Raw genomic sequence first — 11,685 nt, forward strand, 5'->3', positions numbered from 1 at the left:
TTCCTCAGGTGGCTCCTAGTAGGGATCAGAAAATTTGAACGTTCTTCAAGGTCCTGGAAGGTTCTAGAGAGTTCCAAAAGGTTCCAAATGTAAGATGTAGTACTTTTCAGTTGGTTGTATATTGCTTCTCCTCGCAGAGGCCTCAAACTCCACCAAACAATAAGAGATGGGTGTCTAGCTTTAGGAAAGAGCAGATGAGGTCGGAGAGAAAAGAGTTGCCTGCATTTGGGACAGGGAGAGACACCTGTGTAATTCAAGCCCTATTCTACCCGGTTACCTAGCAACCGCCATCCGCTTTGCCCCCAACCCGAAACACACACCACTGAGACAGTGACACCTGTTCACCTCGGAGCACTGACACTCTGACACACACACATGCACACACTTAAACATGCATTCAAGCGTGCACAAAGGTACACAAACAAACACACATATGCGTGCACACACAAACACAAACACACACACACACAAGCTGATTAACATTCCTGACACAGATACTACAGATACTGAACAGACAGACTAGGACACACGTACAGTGTGTTTTGTCAAATGCATATTTATTTGTGGATATGTATGTGCTGTCAATTCCTATCTTTGCATAGATTTATCGAACACTATAATGGATATACTGATTGACACACACAGCACATTGCAATGAATAATGTCTTACGTCACCTTCACCTCATAAAACCCTCTCTACTACATACACACACCCTACACAACCCAGCCTGCTCTCCTCCTCCCTACACAACCCAGCCTGCTCTCCTCCTCCCTACACAACCCAGCCTGCTCTCCTCCTCCCTACACAACCCAGCCTGCTCTCCTCCTCCCTACACAACCCAGCCTGCTCTCCTCCTCCCTACACAACCCAGCCTGCTCTCCTCCTCCCTACACAACCCAGCCTGCTCTCCTCCTCCCTACACAACCCAGCCTGCTCTCCTCCTCCCTACACAACCCAGCCTGCTCTCCTCCTCCCTACACAACCCAGCCTGCTCTCCTCCTCCCTACACAACCCAGCCTGCTCTCCTCCTCCCTACACAACCCAGCCTGCTCTCCTCCCTACACAACCCAGCCTGGTCTCCTCCTCTCTGCTTCTGCTCTACATCATCGCCCTCCTCTCACACATGGATTTGTGCTGCAGAGTCAAAGTGTGTGTGTGTGTGTGTTCGGGGGAAGGACAGTGTGTGTGTGTGTGTGTGTTAGATAACCGAGGAAAATCCGCAGTCACGGCACCACGAGCTTGAGCTTCCTGTTAACAGCTCATAAACGCCACCTGAGGGCAGCCAGTCGGTAATGAATAGATACGTCTCTTCTCTACAGTATCTTACTGGTAAATACACTGATAAACAACAGTTCCTTCCTCTGTCTAAAAGCCCATCAGGTGTAACAGGGGTGGTGTAACAGGGGTAGTGTAACAGGGGTGGTTCAGTCTTCTTCTGTCTAAAAGCCCATCAGGTGTAACAGGGGTGGTGTAACAGGGGTGGTGTAACAGGGGTGGTGTAACAGGGGTGGTGTAACAGGGGTGGTTCAGTCTTCTTCTGTCTAAAAACCCATCAGGTGTAACAGGGGTAGTGTAACAGGGGTGGTGTAACAGGGGTAGTGCAACAGGGGTGGTGTAACAGGGGTGGTGTAACAGGGGTGGTTCAGTCTTCTTCTGTCTAAAAGCCCATCAGGTGTAACAGGGGTAGTGTAACAGGGGTGGTGTAACAGGGGTGGTGTAACAGGGGTAATGTAACAGGGGTGGTGTAACAGGGGTGGTGTAACAGGGGTAGTGTAACAGGGGTGGTTCAGTCTTCTTCTGTCTAAAAGCCCATCAGGTGTAACAGGGGTGGTGTAACAGGGGTGGTGTAACAGGGGTGGTGTAACAGGGGTAGTGTAACAGGGGTGGTGTAACAGGGGTGGTGTAACAGGGGTAGTGTAACAGGGGTGGTTCGGTCTTCTTCTGTCTAAAAACCCATCAGGTGTAACAGGGGTAGTGCAACAGGGGTAGTGTAACAGGGGTAGTGTAACAGGGGTAGTGTAACAGGGGTGGTTCAGCAAACCACATTCACTGGATTTGTAGGTTAATCTTGCCAGAAACCTGAATACTTGTGTTAGCTCCCCTAGTTGTTGCCTAGGCTTTAGCTCAGCGGGTTAGGTCTACTGTGATTTAACGCTTCATCCAATTATTGTTTTGTCCAAACGAATAAATAAAAACAAAGAGGGAGATGAATGAGGCAGCATTTACTGACTTTGAACTAATTCTCTCTCCCTCCCTCTAACAGTTTCTCCCGGTAATGTGTAAATGACATAATGCTTTGTGAGGTATCGATCTTTTCTCTCCCAAAGAGAACCGGACGTCAGTTTCCTTATATGGTTCTATGGCAACAACAGGACGAAGGTCTCCCTCTATGCGTAGTGCCGTGGCCTGTGCGTAACCACGGAGATACATTGCAGCAACCACTGCAGCCCACGCAAGCTGTGTTTTATTACCCGGGGAAACAAGAGAATCCTCTCTACTATATACAGTGTCTTCAGAAACTACTCAGACTAACCACTAGACTACGCTGGACAGTATGTATATGGTAGTAGTTAAATAGGATGATGAATAACTACAATACAGGCTGTATATATATACAGTGTCTTCAGAACCTACTCAGACTAACCACTAGACTACGCTGGACAGTAAGTATATGGTAGTAGTTAAATAGGATGATGAATAACTACAATACAGGCTGTATATATATACAGTGTCTTCAGAACCTACTCAGACTAACCACTAGACTACGCTGGACAGTATGTATATGGTAGTAGTTAAATAGGATGATGAATAACTACAATACAGGCTGTATATATATACAGTGCCTTCAGAACCTACTCAGACTAACCACTAGACTACGCTGGACAGTATGTATATGGTAGTAGTTAAATAGGATGATGAATAACTACAATACAGGCTGTATATATATACAGTGTCTTCAGAACCTACTCAGACCCCCTTGACTTTTTCCACATTGTGTTACATTACAGCCTTATTCTAAAACGGATTCAAATAAAACAATTTGTTCGCTAATCTACACACAATACCCCATAATGACAAAGCAAAAACAGGTTTATAGACATTTAAAAAAAAATATCCTACATCCTTAACCGATCAATAATCTATTATCTGATATCCTACATCCTTAACCGATCAATAATCTATCATCTGATATCCTACATCCTTAACCGATCAATAATCTATCATCTGATATCCTACATCCTTAACCGATCAATAATCTATCATCTGATATCCTACATCCTTAACCGATCACCTGATCATGATTTAAAATAGATAAATGACCCTATTATTCTAATAGTAATAATAAATATTATACATTATCCATTACTGATTTCATATCCTTCAACAACCCTGGACATTACAGGACCATATATATATATATATATGCTAGCCTACTCACTTTTCTATCAAATAATAATGCATGATTCATCCGAGACAAACGGTGCTTAGCCAGTGACTCACCTTGGGACTGAATGGTCTATGTAGCCAGTGACTCAGCTTGGGACTGAAGGGCCTATGTAGCTAGTGACTCACCTTGGGACTGAAGGGTATATGTAGCTAGTGACTCAGCTTGGGACTGAAGGGTCTATGTAGCTAGTGACTCAGCTTGGGACTGAAGGGTCTATGTAGCTAGTGACTCAGCTCAGGACTGAAGGGTCTATGTAGCTAGTGACTCAGCTCAGGACTGAAGGGTCTATGTAGCCAGTGACTCAGCTTGGGACTGAAGGGTCTATGTAGCTAGTGACTCAGCTTAGGACTGAAGGGTCTATGTAGCTAGTGACTCAGCTCAGGACTGAAGGGTCTATGTAGCCAGTGACTCAGCTTGGGACTGAAGGGTCTATGTAGCTAGTGACTCAGCTTAGGACTGAAGGGTCTATGTAGCTAGTGACTCAGCTTGGGACTGAATGGTCTATGTAGCTAGTGACTTAGCTTGGGACTGAAGGGTCTATGTAGCCAGTGACTCAGCTTAGGACTGAAGGGTCTATGTAGCTAGTGACTCAGCTTGGGACTGAAGGGTCTATGTAGCTAGTGACTCAGCTTGGGACTGAAGGGTCTATGTAGCTAGTGACTCAGCTTGGGACTGAAGGGTCTATGTAGCTAGTGACTCAGCTTGGGACTGAAGGGTCTATGTAGCTAGTGACTCAGCTTGGGACTGAAGGGTCTATGTAGCTAGTGACTCAGCTTAGGACTGAATGGTCTATGTAGCTAGTGACTCAGCTTAGGACTGAAGGGTCTATGTAGCTAGTGACTCAGCTTAGGACTGAAGGGTCTATGTAGCTAGTGACTCAGCTTAGGACTGAAGGGTCTATGTAGCTAGTGACTCAGCTTAGGACTGAAGGGTCTATGTAGCTAGTGACTCAGCTTAGGACTGAAGGGTCTATGTAGCTAGTGACTCAGCTTGGGACTGAAGGGTCTATATAGCTAGTGACTCAGCTTAGGACTGAAGGGTCTATGTAGCTAGTGACTCAGCTTAGGACTGAAGGGTCTATGTAGCCTATTCATGCACCTGTTGCTTACTGAATGACATAAACACTTCAACTTCAACTACACGTATGAGCTCCAATGTATTCGTATTGTATTATTTAATACCCACATAAAAACAATCTAACCAATTGATTAAAACAATGTCAAGCATATAGCCGCGTTTCAGCACCTTGGACAGCTCCCCAAAGCCCTCTCTCCAAACCTAATTCATTCACATTGATCAGAATCTCTACTGTGGTGTGTGTGTGTGTGTGTGTGTGTGTGTGTGTGTGTGTGTGTGTGTGTGTGTGTGTGTGTGTGTGTGTGTGTGTGTGTCGGGAAAAAGTCTACCGGGAATTATTTACGGGAAAGGTGCACACGAGGCAAGCCGCAGTGGGAGGGGCAGGAAGCTGTCGCATTTTTCTGAATGAAATTCCTCTACAGGAGTCCCCTATCACCCCCCCCCCCCCCGTCTCTCCTAGCACCTCATTGGCTGAAGCCCACCAACACTGACGTCAGTCAGACCTTCCCTAGTGAAGGACCCTGCGTGCATCAGATCCAGCCAGTCATTCTGGCGTTCGCACCACCCGGAGAAACTGAGAATATGTTATTACTCTGATGGGGACAGTCAGACAAGCCTTTTCTGAGATATAACCAACCATCGATATACCGATACACCGAGACACAAGGACGGCATCACGGCATCACTGTCTCCTGAATACACTGTGAACAGCGCTGATTTGGAAGAATCGTGATCAAGGTATTTTTATCAATAGAAGGTAAGATATTTTGCAGTGTCTGTCTGTCTGTCTGTATGTGGTATGTAATGTGTAGATTTTGTAAACGTCAAATGATTTATCAGAGCCAGAGCATATTGACATGGTGTTTCAAGATGCTGGAAATCTGTTACAAAACACTCCCCACTGTACTATAGGAGAAGAGTGGAGAGGAGACACGAGAAGGGCTGCAGTCTTCTCCCCCTTCTCCCTGGAGTGTGCACTCCTTCACTCCCCCTCATGGATTAAAAAGCATTGGATGGACGTAGGCTAGACAGGGATTTTTCACCAAATGTCTTACATTGCTTTCTATACCTTGTAAATCAATGAGAGGGGGTGGGTGAACATTTCAGAGAGAAGAGTAGAGATCAGGCAATGGAATAGAATGGTCCCATAGCAATGGAATAGAACGGTCCCATAGCAATGGAATGGAATGGTCCCATAGAAATGGAATGGTCCCATAGAAATGGAATGGTCCCATAGAAATGGAATGGTCCCATAGCAATGCAATGGCATGGTCCCATAACAATGGAATGGTCCCATAGAGATGGAATGGAATGGTCCCATAGAAATGGAATGGTCCCATAGCAATGCAATGGAATGGTCCCATAGCAATGGAATGGTCCCATAGCAATGGAATGGAATGGTCCCAGAGCAATGCAATGGAATGGTCCCATAGAGATGGAATGGAATGGTCCCATAGAAATGGAATGGAATGGTACCATAGAAATGGAATGGTCCCATAGCAATGCAATGGAATGGTCCCTGAGCAATGGAATGGAATGGTCCCATAGAAATGGAATGGTCCCATAGCAATGCAATGGAATGGTCCCAGAGCAATGCAATGGAATGGTCCCATAGCAATGGAATGGAATGGTCCCATAGAAATGGAATGGTCCCATAGCAATGGAATGGTCCCATAGCAATGGAATGGTCCCATAGAAATGGAATGGAATGGTCCCATAGAAATGGGATGGAATGGTCCCATAGAAATGGAATGGTCCCATAGCAATGGGATGGAATGGTCCCATAGCAATGGAATGGAATGGTCCCATAGCAATGGAATGGTCCCATAGAAATGCAATGGAATGGTCCCATAGAAATGGAATGGTCCCATAGCAATGGAATGGTCCCATAGCAATGGAATGGAATGGTCCCATAGCAATGGAATGGAATGGTCCCAGAGCAATCCAATGGAATGGTCCCATAGCAATGTGAGGAGCACGCTGAGTCTCTCCTTTGAGAGAGCAGTTTGAGTTGGACCAGTAGTTCAAGTGCCCTTCCTCCTGTGTCATAAAGGCCCGAACCTATTGACAGATGGACGAAGTGGCCGAAGACTCAGGAGAGGAAGCCACTGTAGACTATTGAGATGCAGCCCCAGCTCAGGGTTACTCACATGCAGGGAAGACAGAAGGAAAGGAAGAGCTGCTACTATTAGTACAGTAACAACGTGTATTAACATTTCTGTATCCTCTCTCTCTCTCCTCTCTCTCTCTCTCTATCTCTCTTTTTCTCTCTCTCAATCTGTCTCTCTCTCTCTCTCTCTCCCTCTCCTCTCTCTCTCTCTCTCTGTGTCTCTGTCTCTCTCTCTCCCTCTCCTCTCTCTCTCCTCTCCCTCTCCTCTCCTCTCTCTCTCCCTCTCCTCTCTCTCTCCCCCCCCCTCTCTCTCTCTCTCTTCTCTCTCTCTCTCTCTCTCTCTCTCTCTCCTCTCTCTCTCTCTCTCTCTCTCTCTCAGGTGTGGTGTGTTTGACCCATAATGACCCAAAATGACTCTGACGTCTGGTTCGGGGAGTCTTCAGGTTCAGGAATGTCTTCACCTCTTTCCCTGCTGGACCAATCAGATCCCACGGCCATGCCTGAGGCCTCTCCTCTCAGCCTATGGGGAGTGGCACTGTGCGTATCGGGAACTCTCATCGTGTCCGAAAACGCCATCGTAGTGGCTGCCATCTTGGCTACGCCTTCTCTCCGCGCTCCTGTCTTCCTACTCCTCGCCAGCCTGGCATTAGCCGACCTGCTGGCGGGCGTGGCCTTGATCCTCCACTTCCTGTTCCTGTTTTGTGTGGAGCCCACGGATTGGTCGGAGCTGATGACGTCAGGGTTGCTGGCGACATCACTGACGGCCTCACTCCTCAGCCTGATGGGCGTGGCCCTGGATCGATACCTGTCTCTAAGCAAAGCCCTCACCTACGGCTCCCGCCACTCGCGCCGCTGCGCCGCTGGTCTTCTGGCACTCGTCTGGCTGGGGTCTTGTCTGATTGGCTCGGGTCCGGTGCTGGGGTGGCACTGCCTCAATGACATCACATCCTGTTCCGTTGCGCGACCTCTGACCCGGACATACCTGTCGTTGCTCTGCGGCGGCTTCCTTCTGGTCGTCATGGTCACGCTGCAGCTGTACACCGGGATCTGCCGTGTCGCAAGGAGGCACGCCCACGCCATCGCCACGCAGAGACACTTCCTGCCTGACGACCAATCGTATGCCAGCAAGCACGGGGGCCGGGGTAAGGGACTCTCTCGGCTGTTGTTAGTCCTCGGGGTGTTCGTCAGCTGCTGGACGCCCTTCGCCCTCTACGGTTTGCTGGGCGACGCATCAAGCTCGCCCCTGTATACGTACGCTACGTTAGTGCCGGCTGCGGGAAACTCTCTGCTCAACCCTCTGCTGTATAGCCTGAGGAACAGAGACATACGACTGGTGCTGCTGCACGCCTGCTGTCCTCACAGACACAACACACACAGGCCTGTTGATGTGTAGGATGGACGGACACACACACACACACAGCTACATTGACTGCCCCATATACGTGAAAAATCAATAGAGAACATCATCATCACTTGCACTTCAGATAAGAAGCAATGAGAATGTACTGTTCCAGAAGACAGCCATCTTGGAATCAGCTGGAATCAAATGTGACGTACTGTATCATCTTAACATGTGCCTCATCCTCACCTAACATGTCGACCATCCAGTCTGATGCAATCACAGAGGTCCAACGTAATTCATCTGGATCCAACATACATGCTTTAGGAGCACGGGACAGTGGGTCTATACAATGATGCTATTATAAGATACTATATTATAAGCCTTTGGATGGTTTGTTGGGACTATATACTATGCTGCTGTCGGTGAACTCCAGAACACTTAGAAAGGGCACTGTCAAAAGGCACTGTGACTATCTCTGAAAAGGTTTCAGTTTGCACAATGTTGTTTTTTATAAAATGTACAAATGTTGTCTTTTTCTACTTCAAAAATAAAAGCAAATTTATTTTGTATGCAAAAACTGAAGTAGGGTTTCCCTCATTTTACTCGCACACACACACACACACACACACACACACACACACACACACACACACACACACACACACACACACACACACACCTGACTTAAAAGTTCCAACGCAGCAATTTTTATCTCAATATCAAATCATTTCTGGGTAACAATTAAGTACCTGATTGAGCAATGAGTGAGTTTCAATAACAATTAAGTACATTCATCAGCAACGAGTGAGTTTGAAATGTGGGGAAGCTAATTTGACATATAAATGCACCTTTATAATAAAGCATCATTATATTTGCAGACCGATGTAATATCACCTGCCATTTTTAAAGTGATGAGTAGATCGGATAGTCTTAATTTCAGCTAATGTAACTGTTTGCGTGGCTCAACGTATATAGCGTAGAACCTGGTACCCCGATGACAGGGTACCCCGATGACAGCGTACCCCGATGACATGGTACCCCGATGACAGGGTACCCCGATGACATGGTACCCCGATGACAGCGTACCCCGATGACAGGGTACCCCGATGACGGCGTACCCCGATGACATGGTACCCCGATGACATGGTACCCCGATGACAGGGTACCCCGATGACATGGTACCCCGATGACAGCGTACCCCGATGACAGGGTACCCCGATGACGGCGTACCCCGATGACAGGGTACCCCGATGACATGGTACCCCAATGACGGCGTACCCCGATGACGGCGTACCCCGATGACGGCGTTCCCCGATGACGGCGTACCCCGATGACGGCGTACCCCGATGACAGGGTACCCCGATGACAGGGTACCCCGATGACGGCGTACCCTGATGACATTGACAAACAGATCAATAAAGACCACTTTGTCCAGACACAATTAGAATATAAACTTGAGGAAATTATTGTCCAAAAACAAACTTTTAAGTGGCTGTAGGTAGGTTTCCACCCAATTGGTAATGATACCAAAGCTGTCATCAAGGCAAAGGGTGGCTACTTTGAAGAATCTCAAATATATTTGAATTTGTTGAACATTTTTGGGGTTACTACATGATTCCATATGTGCTATTTCATAGTTTATGCATTTGTTTTTATTCTACAATGTAGAAAATAGTAAAAAATAAAGAAAAACCCTGGAATGAGTAGAACTTTTGGACTGGTACTGTATATTAAAACAGGAACATCTACATATTCTGCACTGAGTCTTGAAGCACTTGAAGAATGTCCTACATCGCACTCAGTTCGTGCCAAGTTTCCACGTCACTCTGTTATTTCTGCCTGGACTCCTCTACTCCAAATGTTTCTGGGTCTCCCTCTGTTTCTTTCTGCCTGGATTCCGCTACTCCAGATGTTTCTGGGTCTCCCTCGGTTTCTTTCTGCCTGGACTCCTCTACTCCAGATGTTTCTGGGTCACCCTCGGTTTCTTTCTGCCTGGACTCCTCTACTCCAGATGTTTCTGGGTCTCCCTCGGTTTCTTTCTGCCTGGACTCCTCTACTCCAGATGTTTCTGGGTCACCCTCGGTTTCTTTCTGCCTGGACTCCTCTACTCCAGATGTTTCTGGGTCACCCTCGGTTTCTTTCTGCCTGGACTCCTCTACTCCAGATGTTTCTGGGTCTCCCTCGGTTTCTTTCCGCCTGGACTCCTCTACTCCAGATGTTTCTGGGTCTCCCTCGGTTTCTTTCCGCCTGGACTCCTCTACTCCAGATGTTTCTGGGTCTCCCTCGGTTTCTTTCTGCCTGGACTCCTCTACTCCAGATGTTTCTGGGTCTCCCTCGGTTCCTTTCCGCTGGGGGTTCCATTTCAGGCAAGTGATGCTGAAGGACAATTCTGAAGGGGTGTGTCCAATCCAACTCCACGTTCCTCTATAGGAGGATCTCGAAACATCTAGACTGAGAAAGAAAAACACATGGACAAAAACTGGACAGGAACTCACTGACACACAAACACTGTACTTCGTCTTTATTATTCTGATAATCCTCACGGATAAAGTCGAGACAGACGGGATAAGCGGAAACATGTGGTTGGATAATAACATGTTCAGGTCTGATTGTGGCTTTACACTTTGGATTTAAAACAAACAGAAGGCACTTAAAACAGAAGACGATCCACTTGTCTCAGACACAGATCTAAGATCAGTTACGCGTCATCCAATCCTATGGGAACGAAAACAAACCTGACCCTAGATCAGTGTCCAAGGCTAACTTCATCCTCCTCGAACATAAACATGAAAAAGCAAAGGCACTTAAGGAGGGGCGGGACTAGGGCAAGAGAGGGATCACTTATTGGGCAGAGCATGTTTTGACTGACAGGGGGACGTGGTTTTATTGAGTCAGAGCTGAATCAAAACATTTCAGAATGTTTACAAAGGGGGACATTCAGCTGAACCTATTTATAGATAAATACATTATATTTCTACCCCCCCCACTTGTTAATGAGTCCCTCCGTCACCTAGGTAACCATTCCCCTGCCAACAATAGAGCGAAAGACAGGGGGAAAAAAAACAAAAACTGCAATAAGAAAACAAAAACTTTCGGTGTGTCTTCTTTAGCACATCTATAACTATCATAAAGTCAAATATGATTCTTAACACAGTTCATCAGTTATACCATTATGGGACTGTTCGTCTGTATGTAAAGGATCAATATCTATACGGTACACTGTTATCTGTGAGTATGATTCTCATTACCACACACACACACACACACACACACCTTTGGCCATGTGCCCTTTAGAAATAATTTGGTTTTTGATATTTGGACCGTTCTCCATACTGAAGTCATCGGCTATCAGTTAAGTTCAACAAAAAACATACAGGGAATGTGACTAACACACGGGGGGGAATGTGACTAACACACAGGGGGAATGTGACTGGTACACGGGGGGAATGTGACTGGCACACAGGGGGAATGTGACTAACACACGGGGGGAATGTGACTGGCACACGGGGGGAATGTGACCAACACATGGGGGGAATGTGACTGGCACACGGGGGGAATGTGACTAACACACGGGGGAATGTGATTGGCACACGGGGGGAATGTGACTAACACACGGGGAATGTGACTGGCACACGGGGGAATGTGACTGGCACACGGGGGGAATGTGACTAACACACGGGGGGGAATGTGATTGGCACATGGGGGGA

The 11,685-nt window shown here is 47.0% G+C and overlaps 2 protein-coding genes across 2 annotated transcripts in view; one reads left to right on the forward strand and one right to left on the reverse strand.

Moving 5' to 3' along the window:
* The window catches only part of LOC135549028 (CD164 sialomucin-like 2 protein), a 4,898-nt gene extending 4,532 nt beyond the window's left edge, over positions 1–366 (reverse strand). The window contains exon 1 of the mRNA XM_064979098.1: positions 1–366. This exon is cut by the window's left edge and continues 200 nt beyond it. The gene's annotated coding sequence lies outside the window, so the exon portion shown is untranslated.
* Positions 367–5,099: 4,733 nt separating this feature from the next.
* Positions 5,100–8,560, forward strand: LOC135549029 (G-protein coupled receptor 3-like). The gene is made up of 2 exons (XM_064979099.1): positions 5,100–5,283; positions 7,016–8,560. Exon 2 carries the CDS (start codon positions 7,037–7,039, stop codon positions 8,027–8,029), a length of 993 nt encoding a protein of 330 aa, XP_064835171.1. The 5' UTR covers positions 5,100–5,283; positions 7,016–7,036; the 3' UTR covers positions 8,030–8,560.
* The last annotated feature ends 3,125 nt before the right edge of the window (positions 8,561–11,685 follow it).

This window comes from Oncorhynchus masou, chromosome 12 (genome assembly GCF_036934945.1).
Source record: "Oncorhynchus masou masou isolate Uvic2021 chromosome 12, UVic_Omas_1.1, whole genome shotgun sequence".
In the NCBI taxonomy this organism is placed as follows: domain Eukaryota; kingdom Metazoa; phylum Chordata; class Actinopteri; order Salmoniformes; family Salmonidae; genus Oncorhynchus; species Oncorhynchus masou.

Excerpts from the sequence above, each read along its gene's own strand:
- LOC135549029 (XM_064979099.1), top strand. The coding sequence starts at position 7,037 with ATGACCCAAAATGACTCTGACGTCTGGTTCGGGGAGTCTTCAGGTTCA.